Genomic DNA, 27,032 nt, shown 5'->3' on the forward strand with positions numbered 1-27,032 from the left:
CGGGGGGGGGGGGGGGGGGGGGGGGGGTGAGGAGGCACCCCCCCAACCCCCCCGCGGAGAGCCGGCAGCCACCCGGACGGACCCTCCGCACCCCGGTGGCCGCGGGGCGCCTGCTAGCGGAGGCCCGGCTCGTCATTGATTTGCCGTTGCTGCTGCCATTGTGACGGATCGCCTGCCCCTGCGCGCCTGCTGGGTGCTCGCTGCAGGTATACGCGCGCGCGTGTGTGTGTGCGTGTGCGTGTGCTGGGTCGTCCTTCCCGCAGCCCCCGGCTTGCTAGCCTCGTGGGTGTAGGCGGACGATGATTTCCTCGGTGAGAGGGCTTCCTCCGGGTGTGATTTTCACCCCGTGCATGAATGACGGTTTCCCCGTTGCGGGGTAGTCCTTGACTTCACGTCGTGGCATTAACGGCCCACGGTCCTGTTTGGCAGGAATAGTGGCGACACCCGAGTGTCTAAGTGTGCTCTGCGGGGATGGCGGTGCCCGTAGGCCTGAGCCAGATACTCTCAGTGATTCAAAATGAGGTTTCCTCTCGTCCTGCTTTTCCTTTTCCCCAGCTAGGGCTAGCTGTTTAACATTTTGCTTATGGCTTTTCTAGCATTTGCTGAAAAGGATCGTGCTCTTTTTGTTAGAGCAGGAAATTTCTTAGCAGTGAAAGCCTTCCGTTCCTAGGAGAAACCAGACGTGGTTACACTGGTTTTCAGATACATAAACCATTGGATTCTGTTCGTGGAGAGTGTAAGAGCCGCATGCTGCTTGCTTCCTGAAGAAGTAGGTCTGTTTTCATACGTGTAGCTGTAGAAGGGGCTGGATAGGTTTCTATTTCTTGGTCTAGTCTAAAAATACTAAGTTAAATAAACCTTTTCACTTATTGTTGAAGTTATATTGAGTTACTTTCCTCAGAATTTCTTGTCGTATCCGCATCCTCGGTCTTTAAGATCAGGCCAGTTGCTGTGTGGTCTTTTACAACAAAATTCTAAAAAAGCCCTGTGTCTCTAGCTCCCACCTCCTTAATCTTTAGTGTGTGTGTGTTTTAAGTCAAAGAGATTAACTGGAGGTGGGTATGTGTTTAACATAGTTTTATCTTTCAGCGACAGCTCAAGTTTAATGTGTTATTTTTCCTCGATACGAGAGTTGTTACGCTATTCAAAACGATACGTGTCATCCGATATCTGGTATGGTGTCACAGGCAAGGTTAACACCAGCCAGAGTCTGTGGAGAAGGTGAAGCATTTCAGTTCTTCAGTATATTGTCTTTTACGAAGAAGTGAAAGGGGACATGAGATGTCATCCAGAATGCGTGCTGACAAACCTTGTCAGGTTGGCAGTGTCGACTGTAGTTAACTCTCCGGACCGTTAAATAGCACTCCTCTGTCTTGCAAAGCTTCCTGGACGGTGAATTTCACACATTCTTGCCTGTTCTTGAAAATTGTTCCCTTGTTCTGTCATTTCTTCTCTTAACACACATTTCTTGGGCTCTTAGCATGTGCCAGCCACAGGGCAGGCATTTGAGATACAGATAAAGAAGGAAGCCTGTTTATCAGTATTTTATATTAATATTGTCTCCAAATTCCGCTTAGGACAATACCGTATTTACATAGATACAAAGCATACCTTCTGGAAGAGAGACTACAGAATTATTCTTATTAATTAACTATACCCCCGCCATGTAAAAGAGATTCAGTTAACATCAATGAGTTTTTAGTAAAATGACTGAGAAGGAAATATGTAAGTGAACAGATTGCTTTACTGTCCTCAGTAACAAGCTAACACATGTCTTTTTGGAAGAAAGTCTACTCAACAGTAATAGAATACCTAATATTAATTTTAACTAGAGATATGCCTGCACTATATGAGAAAACTTTAAAACCTTACTAGGAGGTAGAAGAATAAAAGATGAATGGGCATGAGACCAGTTCTGTTTTTTATTAAATTCAGTTGTTAAGGAAATATAAATGGAATTTTTTTCAAGAATACCCATGCACTGTGTTCTTTATGTCTTCATCTTCTTAAAAATGTTATGGAAGTGGCTTATTGCTTTTCATAATTTGGTGAGAAAATGTTTCTGTTAAAGAGAAATACTCCTAGAAATGATGGGTTTCCTTGGTTTACATGACGTAATTCAAACACTGAAGGCTTAGTAACATAGTTTAAAAAACTTTTTAGGTTTTAAGAATTTTTATTTTGAGGAAAAGGAAGCTTCATATTACAACATCTCTGTTTTGCTTACAATACACCTTGACCTGCAGTACTCCTTGCATGTCTCCTATTAGAGTCGTTGTCTCCTATCACATCAACATGTCTTATATCTTCTGGCCACAAAGCAAGGTCAGGACTGGGTGTGGCATAGGCTGTATATGTATCCCTGACACAGTACCAACACCCAGAGCATCGTTTTTGCCTCTTTCACACAATACCTCTCTGCTATCTCATTCTTACCTTTTCTCATATTTCATTATGAAAACTTCTGAGCATACAGCTAAATTAAAAGAATACTTGTAAACCACCCTCCTAGACTCCACTATTAACATTTTACTTATTTTAACGTATATTTATTTTTTCATCAGTCCATCTTTTTTTGGTGTGTATTGAGTTAATTGCATATATCAGTATACTTCCTCTAAATACTTGAAAATGTGTATGTGTTATTAACTAGAATTTAGTATTCGTTTAGCTTTTTATTTTGATGTAAAATTTATATAAAATGAAGTGCACAAAATGAAAGTATACATTTTCTGAGTTTTTGCAGATGCATGGTCTTTGCCTTTTGTATCTTCAAGTATGTCTTTGCCATCTCTCCTGGCCCCAGAGTTCTAACTCTGTGGCTGCTGGGTCCTTTTGCTAATCATTCCTTGCCCCTTGCACATGCTAAAAACTAGTGAACTTACTCAAAATCTAAAGAGATCCTGTTCTCTTTTATTAGGAAGCATATACTCCAGGGGTGCCTGGGTGGCTCAGTTGGTTGAGCATTCGACTCTTGTGTATTGTTTCGGCTCTGGTCATGAACTCAGGGTCCCAAGTCAGGCTCCACACTGAGAGAGGAGTCTGCTTGAGACTCTCTCTCCCTTTCCTTCCCCCTCTACCCTTCTCCCTGCTCCTTCGTTCTCTCTAGAATAAATAAATCATCCTTAAAAAAAAAAAAAAGAAGCATACACTTCATAAACCTGAGTGAAATGCTGTCCCTGACAAGGTCTTGCCTATCTCTGGGTACTGGCGCTCCAGTACTGGGTCTTCAAATGGAGACTGGAGGGCAGACATCTTGGGAAACAGACACGTAATTTTTGTGGGTGCTCCTTAAGTGTTGGACAAATGCCAGTGGAACAAATATGAAGTTGAAAGCACTACGCTAGTCTCTTAGGTTTTGAATGAGATTATCCCAGTTCTCAAGTAGTTCCTTATAAGGGAGGTGGACAGTAAGTAGGGTGTTGAAGTGCTAGAATCATGTACAAAGTTCTCCGTGATTACTGGCCAGGGACCAGTTATTCTCTCTGGGACAACAGGAAGGCTTGTCAGAAAAGGTGGCATTTAAATGAGGCCCAGAGATCATGGGGCGAGTGCAGCAGGAATTAAGTTTGAAATGTTGTCAAGGCCGTGAAAGTAGATGGTTATGAAGCTTGTATGCTCAGTGACCTGGTTGGAGCCGTGCTGCAGAACCTCTTATGCCCTGGATAGTCTCTTTCATAGCCTTCTGGTTCATACTGAAAGCTTCTTGCAGCCCATCTGTGCCCTGGTGGTAGGCAGAATAATCACTCCCCCAAAGAACCAGAACCTGTGGATACATTAATATTGCTATATGGCAAAAGGGACCTTGCAGATGTGATTCAACTAAGGACCTTAAGATGGGGAGATTACCCTGGATTGTTCGGTGGGCCAAGTATAATCACAGAGGTCCATCCGAGTTGGAATAGGGAGGCAGAAGGTGAGCATCAGGGGGAGATGTGACTATAGAAGAAAGGCATAGAGAGAGCTGGTGTTGCTAGCTTCCTGCCTTACAAGCCTCCAATTGATGCCTCCATCTGAGCTTCTGACTCCATCCCTTGCCCTGTTCTCTCCTCTGGCTCCAACCTGCTTGTCTGTTACTTCCTTCCTCTCAGTCTACAGACGACTCTCCAGTCCCCAGCACCTCTTCCAGGTGTGCGCTTTCTCTTCTTTTTTCACCTCCAAACTTTTCATTCCTTTTGTGGAATTTGTCTGCTGTTGCCAGCGATATATTGAGACCAGTCTCCCCTAATCACTAGTGAACCCTTATCTAACCAATCCTGTACATTATGCTCCTTAACTTACCCGAACTCTTTTAAGTCTCCCCTCCTTGAAATTCTCTCTTCTGGCTTTTGATACACCTCTCTTCCGGATCTTCTCATTCTCTAGTGAGTCTTTCTTTGCCTCCTTCGTGGGCTTTTCTTTCTCTTCTATTCGCTTCCTAAATGTTGATTTTCCCAATAATCTAATCCTGGTCTTACACTTCATTGTACTCTTCACATTATCTTTGGTTGACTTTATATACTGCCATGGTGTCATCTGATAATACCATTAACTAACTTTATGAAATCTTACTGTTTCTTAGTGGGCTTTATAAGAATTATTATGTCATAGGGTTGTTGATAGGAATATATGATCTCACTTAGACTCTTGTCCACCTGCCTACTTCACCTTTATCTCATAGTGGAAGAACATAGTCACTCTCAAATCTGTGACAAAAGACCATCCCCTACCCCCAAAATCTTGTTGGAGAATATAGCTGAGTAGTTTGGATAGATAAAGATAGAACAGAAATGTCGAAGGCAGATGATACAGCTGGATAACCCTCACATCTACATATGTCTCCTAAATGTCATTTCTCTGCCCCACTTTCTGAGTTTAAAACCAACCCCATCAGGATGTGAGGACGATCTGGCTGCAACATCTGTCACCCCATTGATCACCAAGGTTGGTTTAGCTGATCTGGCCAGGTAGGTGGGTGTCCCCTTCCTCCTTCACTGCTCCATGTGCATCCCTCCCGAAGTTGCAGGTTCAATCAAAGAGGACAACCTTCGGGGCGCCTGGGTGGCTCAGATGGTTAAGCGTCTGCCTTCGGCTCAGGTCATGATCCCAGGGTCCTGGGATCGAGTCCTGCATCGGGCTCCCTGCTAGGCGGGGAGCCTGCTTCTCCCTCTGCCTCTGCCTCTCTCTCTCTCTCTCTGACTCTCATGAATAAATAAATAAAACATTTAATAAAAAAAACATTAATATAAAAAAAAAAGAGGACAACCTTCCCCAATAGAGGAGGACCATTCTTTGGTCAAGGGTATACAAGAAGCTGCACTCCCTGCTAGAACTTCCAAACAGGCTCTCAAGGTCCATTTGTAGGAGAACAAGTTTCCAAGACTCCAGACACATCCAAATGAGGCGCTGCATGTGGCAGTCTGCCTTTCTTTAAAAGAAAACAAAAAACAGCCCAGTACCATCATTTCTCTAGTGCCTACTCCTGCTGATACATTGTTGTCATATCGGTCACCCAGGAAACTGGGAGTCATCTTTAACCCCAACCCCTCTTCACATCCGTATCCATTTGATTTTCAGGATATACCAATCTTTCCAAAGTCTACCTGCTCTGCATTTCTACCCTTAGTCCTAATTTGTGTTCCCATCCTTTGGATTATGGTTTTAGCCTCCTTCCTTGTTCGTTTGCTACTGTTATATCTTCCATCAGTACATTACACAACCGCCCCAAATGCAGAGGAAGCATTTTTAAGGTGCAAATTTAGTATCATATCTGGGCTTATAACATGTAGGACAGAGTCTGAAAATGGCTTTTTGTCCTTTTGTGACCTAGGTCTGGTCATGTGCGTCTCTGGGCTCCCTTCTGGCTGTTCCCTGCCCTTCACAAGTATGCACCAGCTGCAGTGAGCTCCCTTCCCCATACATCATTGTCTTAGGCTCTGCCTTTGTTTACACAGGTCCCCACCCTTCTTTGTCTGCCTAATTAGCTCTAGGACCCAGCCTTGAAATCACCAGGTGGTGCTGGGTGCTATTTTCTGTGCTCCATGACCCCTTGGGCATGCATGCTGTTGTCAGAGCAGTAATCATAGTGGACTGTAGGTGTCCATTTTCAGTGTCTTCAGCTAGATTCAGCTGCTTGCTGTCAGGAATAAATACTGTATTCATGTTTTTATCTCCTGGGTCTTGTACAGAGCCAGGCGCATAGTAAGTGTCCACTAATTATTTATTAAAATGACGGAAGATCCAAATATATAACATCAAGATAGTAATCAACTTACCAGCTGTTTCCCTAAACACAAAACTCATCCCAGTATCCCCACATGGCAGTGACAATTGTTACTTTAGAGAAATCAGTTTTGGCCAGTTGCACAGAAAGATATCAGTGATAAAAGAATCTGATTATTCCAGGGTGCCTGGGTGGCTCAGTCAGTTAAGCATCTGACTCTTGGTTTCAGCTTAGGTCATGATCTCAGGGTCTTGGGATAGAGCTCCACGTCGGGCTCTGTGCAGTGCGTGGAGTCGGCTGGAGATTATCTCCCTCTTCCTCTGCTCCTCTCCTGCTCGTGCATGCGTGCGTGCTTTCTCTCTAAAATAAATAAAATCTTGGGGCGCCTGGGTGGCTCCCCAAGATTAAGTGTCTCTTCAGCATCGTTAAGCGTCTGCCTTCGGCTCAGGTCATGATCCCAGGGTCCTGGGATCGAGTCCTGCATCGGGCTCCCTGCTCAGCAGGAAGCCTGCTTCTCCCTCTCCCACTCCCCCTGCTTGTGTTCCCTCTCTTGCTGTTTCTGTCTGTCAAATAAATAAATAAAATCTTTAAAAAAATAAAAATCTTAAAATAATCTGATTATCCCTAAGAAGTGGTAGGATTTAATTAATTGATCAAATAGATTTGAATAGTTGCATAGATTAAATAATGGCTTAGATCAGTGATTCTCAAACTTGGCTTCACAGTTGAGTCACCCAGGGAACTATTTAAAAGAAACAAAAGCTTGGCCCCTCACCATACAATTAAGTCAGAATCTCTCAGAGAAGGATGGCATGGGATCTAGGTGTCATAATTTATGAATATACTTGGCATTTCCAGCATTCAGTTAGGGCTGAAAACCACTGGTTTAGGGAAAGGTTTGAGTAAGTTATCAGAACTGGAGGTTAAGGGAAATTAGGATGACATGAGACTAATTGCAGGCTTTTTGTATTTTATATAATCCTAAAATGGGAGAGTTAATGGAATGGACCTTAGATACCTATGTAAAGTAGAGGCTGTACTGTAGTTTTTTTAATAAGATCTGATTGAAAATTTATTGGTGGCCAGAATTTCCTGCTTTCTTAGGCAACCTGATCTATTTCCAGGTGTCATATGGTTATAATATTGACTTGTAATTGATTTCTTTGTGACTGCACACATTACTCCTAATTCTGCCCTCTGGAGCAACTCAAAATAAATATCCCTGTTCCACAGGACCTGTAAATATGTGAAAACCATTCTCTTGCTTCTATAAAGTAATTTCTTACACAGTTTAACATCCCTGGTTATTTCAGCCTTTATTCATGTGACATTGAAAAGTAAGTTCCAGGGGCACCTGGGTGGCTCAGTTGGTTAAGCGACTGCCTTTGGCTCAGGTCATGATCCTGGAGTCCCTGGATCGAGTCCCGCATCGGGCTCCCTGCTCGGCGGGAAGCCTGCTTCTCCCTCTGACCCTCCTCCCTCTCATGTGCTCTCTGTCTCTCTCATTCTCTCTGTCTCAAATAAATAAATAAAATCTTTAAAAAAAAAAAAAATAAGTTCCAGGAGCGCCTGGGTGGCTCAGTCGTTAATTGTCTGCTTTCGGCTCAGGTCATGATCCCAGAGTCCTGGGATCGAGCCCCGCATCGGGCTCCCTACTCAGCGGGGACCCTGCTTCAGGGAGCCTGCTTCTCCCTCTCCCACTCCCCCTTCTTGTGTTCACCCTCTCGCTGTGTCTCTCTCTGTCAAATAAATAAATAAAATCTTTAAAAAAGAAAAGAAAAGTAAGTTCCAGGAAAGGTTAAGAAACCTCCTAGTAAGTATTGGAGCAGGGACTTGAACCTGGGCAGTCTGGCTGCAGAATCCATGCTATTAGCCACAGTTGGAAATATGCAGTTGAGGTTGAGGAGCAAGGTCGGGATAGAAGACAGAGTGGTCTATTCATGTAGCCAAAACACAGTTCTGTTGTGTGCCTGGCAGTGGGATAGACAGTGGGGATAAAACAAGTAGGTACATTGTGTGTCCTGGAAGTGCCCAGGGGGGCATTGAAAGTGGAGACCGAGAGATGCAGCGAATCATTAGAGAAGACTGAGAACCAAGATACACAGAGGGAAGCTAGGTGAGGAAGGAAGCAAAGTAAATAAAGAGCTTCAAGAACAATCAAAAGGCCAACAGTGTCCTCTGTAATAGATGTCATTGGTGAGAACGGTTTTTAGTGGTGTAGCAGGGCAGAAGCCATACTGCTTTTATGCATGTAAATTTGCATAGAACTGAGATGGAAATCCGTAAGATCTCCAGAAGACAAAGGGGGAAAACAATAGGAAAGAAAACAGATTCAAAAGAACTGTAAATACAAACATGGGAAATATTCAAGCCCAGTATTCAAAAGGTGGAAATTAAAAATACAATCTAAGTTTAAAACAACTTAAAAACGCAATGTTTATAGACTTCTGTTTCTGGCCAACATGGAATAACAGGGACAACGGCAACAACAACAACAAAGACAGACAAAATACATGAAACAATCGTTCTAAGACCCTGGATATCAGATGACAAAGGACAGTCATCCCTGGGAGATGGAAAATCAACGAGGTAAGACTTCTGATTGTCCCAGTTTATTGCCTTGAGAGGGTTTCCAGTTTACAGCAGAGGAAGGAGAACCTGAGGTGGAGCCCAGCAGACTTCCTGAGTCAAGGATGGAGCTGAGAATCTGGGGAGAGCAAAGCAGCTGGAGTTCATAGGACAGATCACCAGAGAGGACAGGTCTGCAGAGGGTCTCCCACGAGTACTCAAGAGCACAGAGCAGCACGTGTGTGTGAGGAAACTCCACAAGGCCAGGGAAAGAATCCTCTAAAGGGTTGGAGGGAATAGTCCTGATATTTGCATGGGGAATACTGCCTGTTACCACTAGCCAGACTGGAAAACTCTCGTAATTCCTGGAACATTGGGAGTGGAACTATTTATGTAAAGCACTGAAAGGAAAATTAACTCTACTTAGAATTCTAAATTCAGCAAAAGTATTTTTCAACAACAAAGACAAGACAATCAACAGAATGGGAGAAAATATTTGGAAATTATGTATCTGATAAGGATTTAATATTTATAGGGTATATAAATATGTATCTGCTTATATGTAGAATATGTAAAGAACTACAGCTCAATAACAGAAACACAAACTATCCAATTTAAAAATGGGCAAAGGACTTGAACAGACATTTCTCCAAGGAGGATATACAAATACTAAATACATGAAAATAATGCAAATCAAAATACAATGAAATACCACTTCACACCAACTAGGATGGCTATAATAATTTAAAAAATGGAATAACAAGTTTTGGCAAGCATGTGGGGAAATTGGAACTCAGCATCACAACTCACAGTGATGCTGCCACTGTGGAAAACAGTTTTGTGGGTCCTCAAAAAGCTAAACATGCAATTACCATATGACCCAGCACTTCCACTTCTAGGGAGAGACCGGAAGGAATTGAAAGCAGGGACACGAGCACATACTTGTATGACAGTGTTCACAGCAGCACTGTGCACAAGAGCCAATAGATGGAAACAACCCAGGGGTCCATGAGCAGATGAAGGGACAAACAGAATGTGGTCTCTCCCTACAATGGAATATTACTTGGCTGTTAGAAGGAATGAAGTTCTGATTCATGCTACAGCATGGATGAACCTTGAAGACATGATGTGGAGTCACGTAAGCTAGACACAAAAGGACAAATACTGTATGATTCCATTTATATGAATTTTCTAGAATTGGCAAATTCAGAGAGACAAAGGAGATTAGAGGTTATTGGAGTCTGAGGGGATGCAGGAATAGGGAGTTTGGTTAATGTTTCAGAGTTTCCGTTGGGGTGATGAGAAAGTTTTGGAATTATTAGTGATGGTTGTACAATATTGTGAATGTAATTAATGCCACTGAATTGTACACGTAACAATAATTAAGATAGCAAATTTTGTTAATTTTTTTACTACAATTTTAAAGACTGATAATGTAATTGCCAAAACCATTGGATTGTATACTTTGAGTGGATGAATTGTATGGTATGTGAATTATATCTTAGTAAAGCCGTTTAGAAAAAAAAGGCAAAATGAAGACATTGTCAGACTTAAAAAGCTGAAAGAATTCATTACCAGCAGACCCACATTGCAGGAAATGTTAAGCGATGGCCTTCAGGGAGAAAGGAAATGAAACCAAGTGGAAATCTGGATCTACAGGAAAGGATGAAAAGCAGTGGCAATGGTAACTACGTAGGTAAATATATGATATTTTTCTTTATTATTTAAGTATCTTTAACAGATAATTGATCATGTATTGGTTCCCTATTGCTGTTAACAAACTATCACAAACTTAGTAGCTTCAAAAGCACCCACTTACTGGCTCACAGTTCTGTAGGTGGAAGTCTGACCCTCTCTGGCTGGGTTTTCTGCTCAGATATCCAACAGCTGCTTTCAAGGTGTTAGCTGGCCTGGGTTCTCATTTGGAGGCTCTGATTGTTGGCAGAATTCAGTTACTTGTGGCTGTGGGACTATGATAGGACTGGCTGTCAGCTGGGTGTTGCTCTTAGCTCCCAGAGACTGCCCCCATTCCTTGCCATGTGACACCATCCACCTGCAGGCCAGTAACGGCACATCACGTGTTTCTTGTGCTTCTAATCTCTGACTTCCCTTCTCTGATCAGCTGGAGAAAACACTTTTCCCTTATCTGTAAAGTAAGGGTGTTAGATCAAGGCAGGTTTTGTGTCTTGGTTTGTTTTTCTCAAAAAAGAGGATTTGTAGCAGCCAAACCATTAAATTAAAAATGAAATTTTGCATGGAACCCCAGAGACTAAGGAGAAAATGGCAGTTTACATAGTTCTTCATACTCCTGGGAATTTCAGACATTGTAGATATATTTTTGGACTATCTCTGATGTTCTTCTTTGTGTGGTGGGTGTTTGCATTATACCCAGCTGGGTGTGAGGGAGTCTAGGTTGATGATTTATGAAGCCTCCCTGTCACAGCAGACTTTCTTCATGTTTCTTTCTTTTCTCCAGCTTCCTCTTCTCAGGATCTCCATTACTCAAAAAAGCATCATCAAAAACAAGGAGGGCATGGAAGCCAAGTCACTAACTGCCAGGTCCCATGTAAGTTGGGCTGCCTTCTTTGTTTTCCAACTGAGAATCCCTTTTAGCTTAAGTTCTGGAGTTCCTTTGCCTAGGAACTTCAGAAATTATATCTTGGACACTCTCCTCTGGGAGACTAGCACTCTTTTGTTTGCTTTATTTGTAGATGTAGTTTTATTCATATGTTATACACTATTCATATACCTTTTATATAAAAGAAATGCACGTTTAACAGTGATGTGGGCAGGAGTCAAGTGGGGTAATAATAAGCACTCTGATAAAATGCTTTGATCCACACTAGGGAATGAAGTCCACAGCACACTTCCTCCCTAAAAAATTAGGTGGGAACTGGGAATGTTGTGCCTTGAGGGTCTCTCTGGTTCCTGGTTGTCCTAGATGTGGAGCTGGCTACGTGATGCCTCCATGGGGAGCTCAGGCACAAGTTATGTACTTACTTAGGGGTAGTTGCCACCCAGGCATGAGGAGCTTGGAGGAGGGTGGAACCTCTGGGAGCATCCAGGGTGGGAGACTGGTTCCCGTGTGGGTCCAGCTTCCCCTGGAGCATCCTGTATGTATTACCTCTGGTATATTGAAAATCCCACCAGAAAGTGTTGTGGTTTTTGCTCTCAGCTGTGCTACATATTTTGAAGGACTTAAGAAAACTAGTCTATTATATTTACCCAGATATTTACTGTTTTTGTTGCTCATCCTTCATTCTTGAGATTTAAAGTTTCTCTTTGGTAACATTTCCCTTTTGTTTGAATAACTACTTTTAATATGTCTTTTAGAGTAGGTTTGCTGGTAACAAATTCTTTTACTTCATTTTAGAGTATATTTTGCATCATTCCTGAAATACGTTTTCACTGGATATAGAAATGGCTTGACATGGGCGCCTGGGTGGCTCAGTTGGTTAGGCGACTGCCTTCGGCTCAGGTCATGATCCTGGAGTCCTGGGATTGAGTCCCACATCGGGATCCCTGCTCAGCGGGGAGTCTGCTTCTCCCTCTGACCCTTCCCCCTCTCATGCTCTCTCTCTCTATCTCATTCTCTCTCTCAAATAAATAAATAAATAATCTTAAAAAAAAAAAAAAAAGAAATGGCTTGACAGTTCTTTTTTTCAGTATTGAAAAAACCATTATTCCCTTGTCTGACCTTCATGGTCTTTGAAGAAAAATCCTCATTCAAGTAAGTGTTTCTTTGTGTAATCAGCATTTCTTTTTGATGTAGCTAATGAAGAAGGCCTTGCTTCTGTATCTATTGTTTGTCAAATTACTTTGTTACTATTAAAATATAATCTCCATTTTTAAAAAATGCTATTCAATGTTTAGCAAAAATGTCTTGGATAACTATTTTAGATCAGAAAACATGGTGAGGTTGGTCTCTCTTTTTTTTAAAGATTTATTTATTTTAGAGAGTGCGTGTGCGAGTGGGCGGAGGACAGAGGGAGAGGGAAAAGGAGAGAAACAGACGTCCCACTGAGTGTGGAGCCCGGCACGGGGCTCGATCTCATGACCTTGAAATCATGACCTGAGCCAAAACCAAGAGTTGGACGCTTAATCTACTGAGACACCCAGGCGCCCTGACGTTAGTCTCTTAAGCATTAAGTTGTACTTGGACTGAGGACTGTTTTTTTCTGCCTTGAATTAGGTTCTTTATTTCACAGAATATAAGTGTAGATTAACTTTGGTGTCTGATACTCCTTGCTATAGCTGTTCATAACAAACTTGATTTAAATAAAAGTTCTTTTGGGGCTCCTGGGTGGCTCAGTCACTTGGGTGGCTGACTCTTGGTTTCGGCTCAGGTCGTGATCTCAGGGTCCTGGGATGGAGCCTCTAGTTGGGCTCTGCGCTCAGTGGGGAGTCTTCTTAAGGATTCTCTCTTATTCTCTCTCCCCCTGCCCCTCCCCCCTAAAACAAACAAACAAACAAATGTTCTTCTGACAGTTTCTAAACCTAGAGCATAACATGGAACTGCTTTTTGGACATTCCTTTTAGGACTTGACCAGAACCCAAATAAGTACTACTCACTTTTGGAATAAATTTTGGTCCATCCTCTTTTCCTGCCCCAGTGCTGTCTGCCTAATCTCTCTTTCTGTCAGTACTCAAGAAGGGGAGGGCAGAGAGATACATCTGGCTTATTACAGATTTGTTCCATGTTGTAGACACTGGTGACCTTCAAGGATATACTTGTGAACTTCACCAGGGAGGAGTGGAAGCTGCTGGATACTGCTCAGCAGATCATGTACAAAGATGTGATGCTGGAGAACTATAAGAACCTGATTTCCTTGGGTAAGACTAACTTCTGTTCTCAGAGATATCCCCCTGCGATGATTTTGGTTTTTTATTGATCAAAAGGTATGGAGAATGAAGCACATATATCAGAGTGTGAGCTTAGGGTTAGGGACCTAATTTTTTGGGGGCATAGAAGAGGGTTTTGTACTCACTTCTGTTTTTGCGGAAAAAAATTTTTTTTGTTTTGATTTGTTGAATTTTAAAAACATGCATATTTTGCTGCCTCTGTAGCCTCCCCTTGTCTACTCTTCAGAGTCCCCCCAGGACTAAGAATGGTTTGGGGGTTGGGGCTGAATCTGGGATGCTCTTTGTGTCCAGCCCAGAGTTCCCCAACCCCTGTGCAGTTCTTTATCTTTTGCTGTGCACAGGGCATCAGCTTCCCAAACCAGATGTGATCCTCCAATTGGAGAAAGGGGAAGAGCCGTGGCTGGTGGAGAGAGGGATTCACCGGGAGACCCATCCAGGTGAGTACCAGTCAAGAGACATTGCAGGCAGTAACCCAGATGAGCTGTTACGGGCTGGAATACCTGGACATTGTGGTCCCTAGTTCTCCTCATTTCTAGAGAGAAGACTGAGTTTATTTACCTTCTATTTCCCCATGACCAGTCTCTCTACAGTCTTATCACACATCATTTGCATTCGGAAACAAAGATATGTTCTTCATGAAAATTATCTTTCTGTTGATATACTTGTTCAGCTCTGTTGGTCTTGCTTTCCTGATTCTTACACTGATTCTAGCGTCTCCATTCTCTTATTTGTCATACAATCTTTTCTTTCCTCCTTGCCTGCCTTTTCCCTTTCCCTTTTCCTGTGGCTTTCCTGCTATATGTAAGCCATGCAGTGGGCTCGGTAACCGACCACTCTTCTGAGTTTGCAGAGGGCTTTCCAGTTCCTGCTGGCTGAACTCCTTTCTCTCCAGAACTGCTGCTCCCAAAACACCTTTTTCTTACTCTATTCTAGCTCTGTATTTCATGTTTTCTCAATTTATTCCTATTTTGTTTTCATCTTAATATCTCTAAAATGCAAATCATTATGTGGATTCCGAACATCATTCCTTTCCCCAATTTCCCTGTGCGTTGAAAATCAGCTTTCTAGGTTAAGAAATAGAAGGTTGAAGGGGCACTTAGGTGGCTCAGTCGGTAGAGCATCTGACTTCAGCTCAGGTCATGATCTCAGGGTCTTGGGACTGAGCCCCACATCGGGCTCCCTGCTCAGTGGGGCATCTCCTTCTCCCTCTGCCCTTCCCCCCCTCATTGTCTGTCTGTCTCTCAAATAAATAAATAAAATCTCTAAAAAAAAAAAAAAATAGAAAGTTGTTTTTCTTCTTCTTCTTCCTTTATTCTATAGAAACAGTCTTTTCCCTGACCTGTGTTTTTAAGTGCAGTCCTCTGGCATCTTCCTCCCCAGCCATCTTGGGTGCTGCTGTCTGAGTCATACTGCACATAACCTCCTTGGTGTGTGGTGAGGCATGTGACTCCACATGACTCCAATGTGGCCTAGTCATGCTGTGAGGACCTGTGTTGCCTCTGTCTGATCCCCAGTGTCCACACGTATTTGGTGCTTCCCTGCATCTCGAGCTTTGAGTGTGATGTGAATAAAGTCTGTCAGTCTTAGTTGTCCTCTGTGAAACTTCTTATGACTCATCGTCAAGTACAGGTCCCTTCCTTTTCTGAGCTTCCACTTTAAGTGTACTTTTAAATATCATAAACTATTTTTTACTTGTTTTACATTTGGTCTTATAGGTGACTGCCTCAGTTTTCTGCCTCAAAGACAAGTCCTTCAATACACCGTTAAGAACTTGATCAGCCAGCTGCTTTGGTGCCTTGGGAGGAAAGATTGTTTTGTTTTCTTTCAGTTCTCCATTATTTCCTTTATTTTTTTCATTCCTGTGTTCATTCATTTAGGAAGCTTTCCTAGATGTCTCTTGATGACTATCTAAAACTAACTAGATCAACAGTTTAGATTTTTATTGAGAATTTGTTGTCAAAAGAAATACTGAAGCTCCATGTGCTTAAACACATGTGAGCTTCATGATCAATGTGGAAAGTATAATGAGTGGTGGATCTAAAAATGCAAATGGGGGGGTCACCTGGCTGGCTCGGTTGGTGAATGTGTGACTCTTAATCTTGGGGTTGTAGGTTCAAGCCCCACATTGGGTGTAGAGGTTACTTAAATAAAATAAAATCTCTAAAAAGAATACAGATGATGAGTTGATGAATGGGTGTTATATGTTTTAAGTATAATTCACTTGAGTGTTATGTTACATAATACATGGACAAATTTTAAAATTTTGATGAAGGAAAGCACCCTATTCATATGTTCAAACACGCCACTCACGGTTGTTCTGCTTTGGTACCCAGCCCTCACTCTTCCTCACACATGTTCATTTTAGAATTTTCCAGTTGGCATTTGTGGTTTGAAAAAACTTTCCATGCAATTTTGATGCCTTGAGTGGAGGGGAGGAGAGGGAAAAGATGGTGCATTTCCTGTCAGAAATCATGATGGCAGCACACAAATACACACACACACAAAATAGGCTGGTATTCAGCCTTAAAAAGGAAGGAAATTCTGCCATCTGCTACAACATGGATCAACATTGAGGATATCATTTAGTGAAATAAGCCGGACACAAAAGAACAAGTAATGTATGATTCCTGTACATGAGGTTACTTAAAGTTGTCAAAATCATAAAGACAAAGCATAATGGTGCTTAGCAGGTACTGATGGGAGGGGAGAACGGGGCCTTACTTTTTAAGAGGTACCAAGTTTCAGTTCTACAGATGAGAAGAGGTACGGGGATGGCTGCATAACCATGTGAATGTATGGAGTACCTGAAGTGGCCCTTAAAAATGGTAAAGATGGTGAATTTTATGTTATGCCTAGTCTACCACAATTTAAGACAGAAAAAAGGGGCGCCTGGGCGGCTCAGTTGGTTGAGCATCCAACTCTCAATTTTGGCTCAAGTTATGATCTCAGGGTTGTGGGATTGACCCCTGTGTCCAGCTCTGTGCTTAGCAGAGAGTCTGCTTGGGATTCTCTCTCTGCCTCTCCATCTGCCCCCCTCCCCCTGCCCAATAAATAAATCTTTGAAAAACATTTAAAATTAAAACAGAAAAAGAGATCAGGGTGGGGGAAAAAGCTAGTGACTGACACAATAGTGAAAGAGGATTGGGAATGGTGGGTTCCCACAAAGAGGGTGGCAGTCAGGAGCCTGGCACGGGGATCATTGTCAGGTGAATTACTTTCCTGGTGCTGCCGAGATAAAGTTCCACAAACTGGGTGACATAAGTGTGCCCTCTTAAAGCTCCAGAGGTCACAAGTCTGAGATCAAGGTGTCAGCAGGGCCATAGGCCCTCTGCAGCCCCTAGGAGAGGATCCTTCCTTGCCTCTCGTGGCTCTGGTAGTCCCAGGTGTTCCATGGCTTATGAGCACATCATTTCGGTCAGCCACCACCTTCACGTGGCTTCCCGGTGTGTCTTTGTGTCTCCTCTTCTCTTGTAAGGATACCAGTCATCTTGGATTGGGGGCCCAGTTTGTACCAGTACAACTTCATTTAATGACATCTGCAATGATCCTGTTTCCAAATAAGGTTGCATTCTGAGATATTGGCGGTTAGGACTTCAGTGTATCTTATGTGAGGCACACAATTCAACCCATACACCAGGTAAGAATAGAATATTACCTCACTTGTGTAGGGAGAGGCGGTACTTTGTAAATAGTGTTTTTTGGGGATGTCTGGCTGGCTCAGTCGATAGAGCATGCAGCTCTTGATGTCGGGGTTGTGAGTTCAAGCCCCACGTTAGGCATAGAGATCACTTTTAAAAATACGGCTTTTTTTTCCCCCCCATAGGTTAAGAACCTAACATTTTGAGCGCCTGGGTGGCTCAGTCAGTTAAGCGTCTGCCTTCAGCTCAGATCATGATCCCAGGGACCTGGGATTGAGTCCTGCATCGGGCCCCCTGCTCTGTGGGGAGTCTGCTTCTTCCTCTCCCTCTCGCTCCCCCTGCTTGTGTGTGTGCGTGCTCGCTCTCTGTCAAATAAATAAAATCTTTAAGAAAAAAAAAAACTGTAACATTTTACCTAAAAGGCATTGAGAGACAAACAGGCTTTTAACCAGGGGAAATAATGTGCAGTAATACACACAGATATAAGCAAAGGAGCAAAAAAGTCCAGGAGAATATGAGTTAGGGGCTAGGTTGTGAGTTAGTGTCCTGTGGTTTGAGTCCTGTCAGTTAAGTCCCCCCCCCTTTTTTTTTTTTAAGATTTTATTTCTTTGGGACAGAGAGAGAGAGAGAACATGAGTAGGGGGAGGGGCAGAGGGAGAAACAGGTCCCCCGCTGAGCAGGGAGCCCAGTGCAGGGCTCGGTCCTAGAACCCTGAGATCATGACCAGAGCTGAAGGCAGATGCTTAACTGACTGAGCCACCCAGGCGTCCCAGTTGTTAAGTCTTGGTGTCTCAGAACAAAGGAATCAAAATACAAGACCAGGAGAATATTAATAATGATTACTGTGGTATTGCTTTGACCATACATGTGTCAGAGTCTGTGACGAGCTCACACCTTACAATACTTAACAATAATCTTACACCACAAATACTGTTGTCTCTTGGATTACAGATAAGCAAAGTGATATTTGAAAAGTTGAACAACTAGTCTAAATTCACCACTAGTAGCATTAAAGCTTCGATGTAGAACCTGTATCTGGATAACTTGTGTCCAGTTGCTCTTCCAGCCTGTCACGTGGCCTTTCCGAGAGGTTCCTGTGCCAGTTATCTGGGCATTACTCTGTAGTGCTTTGGTGGTGTCAAGAACAGGCACTGTCTTGGCATATAGTTGGACTCATGTCTTAGGAATGTGAAATTGGCTGTAGTTGGGAAGAATGCATGTCAGGAGAAGGCCCTGGCAACAAGTAGACATGTTAAGTTCTTGTGTCATTAGATTAGATCATGGGAGTGTAGGCCTCTCTGAGATTTCTCTTATTGGCCCCCAGCACTGACTGTCCGATCCCATGTATCCTACCCAGTCCTGTGTCTTCTTGCCCTCATTGCTCCTCTTACCTACTGCACAGCCCAGCACCTTTCCTGTTTGCTGTTCTTCTCTGCCCTTTCTCACTGTCCATGAAGGCAGCCATACAAGCAGCTCTATACAGCCTACATACTTGTTTCCACATCCCACCATTCAGGCCTTAATATGTTTTTTTTTTTACTTACACAAAAGTTTCTCTCTCTCTTTTTTTTTTTTCTTTTTTTTTCAGATTTGGAGACTGCAGTTGAAATTAAATCATCAATTTCCAGTAAGAGCATTTCTAAAAATAAACAATCCTATGGCATTAAAATGGAAGGAATTGCAAAGAATGATCTCTGGTATTTGTCATTAGAAGAAGTCTGGAAATGTGAAGACCAGTTGGACAAGTATCAGGAAAACCAGGAGAGACATTTGAGGCAAGTGGCATTCACCCAGAAGAGAGTACTTACTCAGGAGAGAGTCTGTGAAAATCGTAAATATGGGGGAAACTGTCTTCTTCCTACTCAGCTGGTACTGAGAGAGTATTTCCATAAACATGACTCACATACTAAAAATTTAAAGCATAATTTAGTTTTTAGTGGTCATCAGGAAAGCTATGCAAGTAGCAGTGAATGTGGTCCAGCCTTCTGTCAAAACATTCACCTTATTCAGTTTGCAAGAACCCAGCCAGGAGATAAGTCCTACAAATGCCCTGATCCTGTTAACTCTCTTACTAGTGGTACATCCCTTGGTATATCAAAGAGTATACATAGGGAGAAACCCTATGAATGTAAGGAGTGTGGGAAATTCTTCAGCTGGCGCTCTAATCTTACCAGGCATCGGCTTATTCATACTGGAGAAAAACCCTATGAGTGTAAAGAATGTGGAAAATCTTTCAGCCGGAGTTCTCACCTCGTTGGCCATCAGAAGACTCACACTGGTGAAGAACCCTATGAATGTAAAGAGTGTGGAAAGTCCTTCAGCTGGTTTTCTCACCTTGTCACCCATCAGAGAACTCACACAGGAGACAAACTGTACACTTGCAGCCAGTGTGGGAAATCTTTTGTCCACAGCTCCAGGCTGATTAGGCACCAGAGAACTCATACTGGAGAGAAACCCTATGACTGTCCCGAGTGTGGGAAGTCTTTCAGACAGAGCACACATCTCATTCTGCATCAGAGAACTCACGTGAGAGTAAGGCCCTATGAATGTAACGAGTGTGGGAAATCTTACAGCCAGAGATCTCACCTTGTGGTGCACCACAGAACTCACACCGGACTGAAGCCCTTTGAGTGTAAAGACTGTGGAAAATGCTTCAGTCGAAGCTCTCACCTGTTCTCCCATCAGAGAACCCACACTGGAGAGAAACCGTATGAATGCCATGACTGCGGGAAGTCCTTCAGCCAGAGTTCTGCCCTCATTGTGCATCAGAGAATTCATACTGGAGAGAAGCCATATGAATGTTGCCAATGTGGAAAAGCCTTCATCCGGAAGAATGACCTTATTAAGCATCAGAGGGTTCATGTTGGGGAAAACACCTATAAGTGTAATCAGTGTGGGATTATCTTCAGCCAGAACTCTCCACTGATTGTACATCAAATAGCCCACACTGGAGAACAGTTCTCAACATGTAACCGGTGTGGGACAGCGCTTGTCAACAGCCCTAACCTTATTCGATACCAGACCAATCATATTAGAGGAAATACTTATTAATATAGTGAATGTGGAGAGTTCTGTACAAAGAGCAATAACTTTCTTTTGCATTGGAAACTCCTGGGGAGAAGCTGTGTAGATGTAATCTGTGCAGAAATGCTTTCAGTCTTGTTACTACCCTTTTGTGCACTAGAGAGCTGGTCCTAGAAGGGGAAATAACCCAAGATTTCATTTTAGTACACAAATACATCAGCTTTTCTTTCCACAAATTCCTACAAAAGCAGTTGTCCTCGGAGCATTCTTGACCAAGCCTTAAAATGCTAAAATCTGAGAAGTAGGTGAGTTGTTGAGAGATTATCCAACTTTGTTACCTTCTTCAAAAAGATAAGAGTTGCTACTGCAAAGAATAAAAAATTGATACAGTTATCGTAACAAAAGTGGAAAATAATATTCCAGTGAGTTAATATGCCCCCCCTTTTTTTTTTTTACTTAATTGTCTTTCTGGGACATTTAGTAGTGTTTACTCTGTTTTATGTGTCTGATTTAAGCCACATTTTGGTTAGCAGCAGGGAAAATGCTTATAATGTAATGTAGAAAAATAACATTTACTAGTAATGGTACTTATTTTAAATATATTTGCATGTGGGCAAGAATTGGAAAAGTACCCATGGATAAATGACCAGAAATGATTTGTTAGGTAATGGGATTGAGTTTTATAGTTTATTCCATGTTACTCTGATAATTATTTGAAGATATTTTTAAATATTAAGAAAAAGATATCCAGCTTCTCCATTCTATCATCAAGGACACTCAAGAACCATCTACTAGCAGACTTTCCCATTCTGTGTTGTTTAGGGTCATAGTTAGAGTTGCACTCTTTGAGACAGGGTGCTAAAGGCTCCTGGGAATTTAGAGACAGTGATTCTTCGGACATGGGGATCTAGAGGAAGATTAGGTATTTGAGCACACCAGGGAGGGTCCCCATTTGAGTGGGAACAGGTACTTGGGCCATACTTAGAGCAGCTATGCTCATGAAATAAACAGCAGTGCCCAAAGCCACCCTCCTTCCAAGGTAGTCCTTTATCTTTATGAAGGAAACGTAGTGGTTAAATGCATAAGCTTGAGCTAGACTACCCAAGTGGAAATTCCACCTCTGCCCTTAACTTGCTGAGTGAACTTGGGCATGCTGCCTAACCTCTCTGTGCCTAACTTACAGATCTCCGCTTCTTTAAATTAGGGATATTACTTACCTTGTAGGACTGTGGTGGGTATTAAGTGAGTAAACACATAAGCAGTTTAGAATAGTGCCTGATGTATATTAAGTGCTTTATCATTGCTAGCTGTGGTGATCGATCGGTGTTACTGTTGTTGCCTCACCTTGGTGTGTGTCATTGAATTTAAACCTGGCTGAGTGTGAGTAAGAGCTCACAGGGCTCTTGCTTCCCTCCCAGCCACATGTTTCCCTCTTACCTCCGTCAGCACTTGGCCTGAGGAAATCGGTGCCCATATTGGGTGTATTGACTCATTTCCGAGGATCAGTAAACAGCTTTTAATATTGTATACGATTTAAATCATCTTGTTTGTACAGAGGTAATATCTTCTAGGGAGAGGAGCCTAATCTTCAGATTCTGTGATAAGTTCATGCCCCCCAAAAGATTTAGCAATAAAACCTGTTTTAATTCTCTCTTTCATTCTGTAAATGGATCTCCTGTGTATAGGGACTAGCCATTATCTGCCATTTGCCAGCAAACAAGGTATATGTTAGATGCTTAATGATTGATGGTTGAATGATAAATATTTTTGAGACCAAGAGGACAAAGATCTTGATGTCTCTCTCACAGGAAAAATCTAGAAATGATTGCTAGTGGCATGAGACTTGGGAGCCACAGGGAACATAAGACCACCTAACTTGTACTCTTCATCATACAGTTGAGATAAGGTGAGTTGGCGCAGGTCTCACGTTTTGAGTGAAGTTAGACCCAGAACTAGATCTCTGGTCTCTCAGTTACTACTGCTCTCCTCGGTGCTTATATACCAATACATAAAATGCACTCCTTTTAGAAGGAGTTTTCATGATAAACAGCAATTCTTGATGGGAGTGGAAGAGTAGCCCCTTAACTTGGCCTCTTAGAGTTTCTGATATAACCTATGGCTCAATTTTCCCCAACTGTTTAATGGAGGTACTTCCGGTATCTACCTCAGAGGGTTGTTGTGTGGATTAAGTGAGATAATGTGTATAAAGTATTTAAAACAGTGCCTGGCACACAAGTACTATATGTGTTACTACTAATATTACTAATGCTGACACACTAAGGAATGTAGGAAGAGAGAAATGTCTGTGGATGATCACTAAAACAGTACTTACAACAGTGCAGAATTTGCAGTATAAAATGTATAATATTATGCAGACATTAAAATTATGCTGTTTGTTAACAAGAAAAATGTTGATGCTGTCATGTGTGTTGAAGAAAGCATGATAAATAATTGTTAATACGGAGTAAACTCAAATATATAAAAATAAATGAATTGTAAATAAGTGAAAATGAATCTTTCTCAAAACCCTTAAGGAAGTGGCGCCTGGGTGGCTCAGTCGGTTAAGCGTCTGCCTTGGGCTCAGGTCAGGATCCCAGGGTCCTGGGATCGAGCCCCGCATCGGGCTCCCTGCTCGCGGGAAGCCTGCTTCTCTCTCTCCCACTCCCCCTGCTTGTGTTCCCTCTCTCGCTGTGTCTCTCTCTGTCAAATAAATAAATACAATCTTAAAAAAAAAAAACACCTCTTAAGGAAATTTGTCAAAAGATTAATAACAGTTAACCTACTTTCTTTTCTCTCTCTCCTTTCTTCCTTTCTTTTTTGTACTTTTCTATTTATTCCAAAGTCTCCTCAACAAATATATACTACTTTTAGGATCAGGAAAACAGTCTCTTCAGTAAGGGAATATTTTCTCTTCCAAAGTTTTCATATTCAAATAAACTACTAGAACCTTAATAAGGAAATTTGACAGCAGATAACTCAGAGGTTGCCAGTGGTTTGGGATGGGAGAGCAACTGATAGCAGATGGGACCACGAGGCAACCATTGAGGATGATCTGTGTCTTGACTGGTGGTGGTTGCATGACTGTACTTGTCTGTCAAACTATACACTTGAAGTGGATCCAGTTTGTTGTAAGCTTTACCTCAATAAAATTGATTTTTTGAAAATATTCAGAAAACCAGGAATTCCTGGGAAATCAGAGAAAATCTGCAGCTCCAAATGAAAGCTAATAACAGTGGTAGTATTTGCTGATTTTATAATTCATCTTCATTTATAGACAGCTTAATACAAGGTAGCCAATCTGCTAAGCCCTTCAATACAATAGATTATTTCTACATATAACCCTATGAGGAACATATTCTCGCCCCTATGTTTAAGGAAACTAGAGTTTGGAAATTTTAGGTAATTTGCCCCAATATACATGGCTAGTGAAGCTTCATATGAAAAGTAACTAGACAAGGGTGTGGCAGATTTCAAGCAAGGTAATGTCTGGGACTTTGTAGAGGATCTTACAAAATTAGCCAGTCCAATATAAAAAATACACACTACCATTGTTACTTATTTTCTCCAGAGACAAATTCATTCAGATCTCCCTTGAATAATGTCCTCTGTCTCCCTCTATAGTATCATGTGTCCTATCTTAAAATGACGCAGATACTAAGTGGAAATTAGGATCTGAAGGTAAGAAAGTAAATTACTGTGAAAACGAGTAGTGGCATGTAAGTTATATGCATTCTCTTATTTAGTTTTTACATTCATGCCGTCCGTGTATACCACTTCTGTTTTGAGTTCACAGTGACTTGCCCCACGGTGCACAGTAAGAAGTGGAGGAGCCGAAGTTCAAACCCACATCCCTTTGGCTCCAGCACATGCAGTGTTTCTACTACTGCTTACTGCCTCCACATCTGGCTAAGGATCCTGGCACTATCCTAAGGGTAATGGGAAACCACAGGAATTTTAAAGGCCCCAGTATCCTCAGTCACCACTGTGAGAGGCTCATGGGGATTCAGAAAGCATTTTTTTTTTTAAGATTTTATTTATTGAGAGAGAGCATGTGGGGGGCGGGGGCAGAGGGGAGGAAGAGAGAAAGGGAGAGAATCTCAAGCAGGGTTTGACACAGGGTTTGATCCCACGACCCTGAGACCAGGACCTGAGCTGAAACCAAGAGTCAGATGCTTAACCGACTGAGCCACTCAGGCGCCCCAGAAAGTATTTTCTTAACATTCATCCATGAATTAAGCATACACTGATTAGTCTGTGGAATTGCCTTTCCTGTCAGATGGGAAGAAGGTGAAAATTTTTTATTTTGTTAACTTTGCTGTTAAATTGCAAGCTGACCATGTACTCAGCGTCTTAGTGGCTGTACAGGAATTGAAAGAAAGGATGTGTGTAAATAGGTGTTGGTTGAGGTTGGCAAGATATCCCAGCAATGAGATCAATTTAGGAGATAGATGGCAGGGGTCCATAGATTTGTGGCTTCATGGAGCTGGAAAAACCAACTGCTTTTTGCTCTACACATTAGAAATTCAGCCATTAGCTTTAGATATTTTTAATGACAAAGTTCTCTTACCACACAGCCCTGTGGAAAAAGATTAGATTTAGGATGTGTTACCTTACAAACAAGTTCTACCCTACCTGTTATGGGTAGAATTTTGTGCTCCCAAATTTCATGTGTTGAAGCCATCCCCCATTACCAGAACGTGATCTTACTTGAAGAAAGGGTCTTCATAGAGGTAATCAAGTCATTAGTGCAAGCTATAATCCAGTATCAACAGTGTACTTATATTTAAAAGGGTGGGGGGAACATTTGGATACAGAGATGCACATAGAGGGAAGATGATGTGGGGAGACACAAGTAGAAGGTGGGTCTACAAGTTAAGGACAGAGGCCTGTAACATCCTTCCCTCACAGCCCTCAGAAGAAACCAGTCCCTACCAACAAATCGATTTTGGACCTCTAGCCTCCAGAACTGTAAGACAAATTTCTGTTGTTGAAGCCTGCATGCTGTGGTACTTTGTTACAGGTGACCTAGAAAACAGACATTGTTTTATTTAAAATTGCAGCCACCCCACTGGTACTGCTGATCCCCTTTATCCTATTTTCATTTTTGCAATAGTACTCATTACCTCTCTATCAAGCATTCAATCATCTGTCTTCCCTTGCCAAAATAAATGCTTCACAAAGGATCCTAGTGTTTTGTTTTTTTTTTAAAGATTTATTTATTTTAGAGCAGGGGAGAGAGGCAGAGGGAGAGAGAGATAGTCTTAAGCAGACTCCCTGCAGAATGTGGAGCCCGATACAGGGCTAGATCTCACCACCCTGAGATGACCTGAGCTGAAATCAAGGGTTGGACACTTAGCCGACTTAGCCACCCAGGTGCCTCAAGGATCCTAGTTAGTTTGTTTGTTTTAAAGATCTATTTATTTATTTTAGAGCATTAGCGGGAAAGGGAATCTCAAGTGGACTCCACGTTGGGCATGGAGCCTGACCCAGGGCTCAATCTCACGACCCTCAGATCATGACCTGAGCTGAAATCATAAGTTGGATGCTCAACCGACCACCACCCAGGCGTCCCCCAAGGATCCTAGTTTTAATTACTGATGTATCCCCTGTACCTAATGCAGTGGCTAGCTCATAGTAGGCATTCAATAAATATTTGTGGAATGAATTGGAGAACTCAACATTCATTCACTGAATCTAGAAGGGGAATGCCATAAACTTATGGCCAACCAATACCTAAACGTACGTAGTTCTTCCAGCAAAGAGGAAGGAGAGAGGATAGTTATTGGATAGTGAAGCAACCGTGTGTACCATATGAAGACAACACCCTAATAGTTCTATCATAATTTATTATAAAGGGTTCTACATGAAATGTGGTAATTGAAGCTTAAAATGTGCATGCAAAACCAAAGGAATAAAAATAACAGACCATTTTATTTATTTATTTATTTTAAAGATTTTATTTATTTGACAGGCACAGCGAGAGAGAGGGAACACAAGCAGGGGGAGTGGGAGAGGGAGAAGCAGGCTTCCCGCGGAGCAGGGAGCCCGATGCGGGGTTCGATCCCAGGACCCTGGGACCATGACCTGAGCCGAAGGCAGACGCTTAACGACTGAGCCACCCAGGCGCCCCAATAACAGACCAATTTAAAAAGGCTTTGACCTGCTTTTCAAGGTTTACTCTAATATAATAACAAGACTGGTACTGGCATAGTGTTGACCAGGAGTCAGCAAACAATGGACATAGGCCAAATCTGGCTTTCTGTCTACATTTGTAATTAAAGTTTTACTGGAACGTAACCATGCTCATTCATGTATGTATTAATCCGAGGCTGCTTTTGTGATACAATGGCAAGGTTCAGTAATTGTGGTGCACAAAACCTAAAATATTTACTAATTTATTGTAAAAGGATGAATTATCTCCCTCCCCCAAGTTCCTATGTTGAATTCCTAATCCCCAGTAACTCAGAATGTTGACTGTTTGGGGGTCTTTCAAATTTAAACTTTTTTTTTTAAAGATTTTTATTTATTTATTTGACAGAGAGAGACACAGCGAGAGAGGGAACACAAGCAGGGGGAGTAGGAGAGGGAGAAGCAGGCTCCCCGCAGAGCAGGGAGCCCGATGCGGGACTCGATCCCAGGATCCTGGGATCATGACCTGAGCTGAAGGCAGTCGCTTAACCAACTGAGCCACCCGGGCGCCCCTCAAATTTAAACATTTTAAGTTAAAATAATGATAT

The 27,032-nt window shown here is 42.3% G+C and overlaps 1 protein-coding gene across 8 annotated transcripts; it reads left to right on the forward strand.

Moving 5' to 3' along the window:
- Positions 1 to 9: 9 nt before the first annotated feature.
- On the forward strand, positions 10 to 25,478 carry ZNF10 (zinc finger protein 10). Of its 8 annotated transcripts, none has more exons than XM_081802504.1 (7): positions 12 to 206; positions 8,677 to 8,791; positions 10,276 to 10,466; positions 11,247 to 11,336; positions 13,477 to 13,603; positions 13,975 to 14,070; positions 18,860 to 25,478. In XM_081802504.1, exons 4-7 carry the CDS (start codon positions 11,304 to 11,306, stop codon positions 20,320 to 20,322), a joined length of 1,719 nt encoding a protein of 572 aa, XP_081658630.1. In that variant the 5' UTR covers positions 12 to 206; positions 8,677 to 8,791; positions 10,276 to 10,466; positions 11,247 to 11,303; the 3' UTR covers positions 20,323 to 25,478. The 8 variants fall into 8 exon arrangements, with proteins under 8 accessions (XP_081658632.1, XP_006745789.1, XP_030897697.1 ...); XM_081802505.1 differs by having other exon boundaries at positions 10,352 to 10,466; XM_031041832.2 differs by having other exon boundaries at positions 10,365 to 10,466.
- Positions 25,479 to 27,032: the final 1,554 nt, after the last annotated feature.

This window comes from Leptonychotes weddellii, chromosome 13 (genome assembly GCF_054177405.1).
Source record: "Leptonychotes weddellii isolate Sample4059 chromosome 13, ASM5417740v2, whole genome shotgun sequence".
NCBI classification, from domain to species: Eukaryota; Metazoa; Chordata; class Mammalia; order Carnivora; family Phocidae; genus Leptonychotes; species Leptonychotes weddellii.

Excerpts from the sequence above, each read along its gene's own strand:
- ZNF10 (XM_006745726.3), top strand. The coding sequence starts at position 11,304 with ATGGAAGCCAAGTCACTAACTGCCAGGTCCCAT. Across the intron at positions 13,604-13,974 it reads TAAGAACCTGATTTCCTTGG|GGCATCAGCTTCCCAAACCA; the intron begins GTAAGACTAACT and ends TGCTGTGCACAG. Across the intron at positions 14,071-18,859 it reads TCACCGGGAGACCCATCCAG|ATTTGGAGACTGCAGTTGAA; the intron begins GTGAGTACCAGT and ends TTTTTTTTTCAG.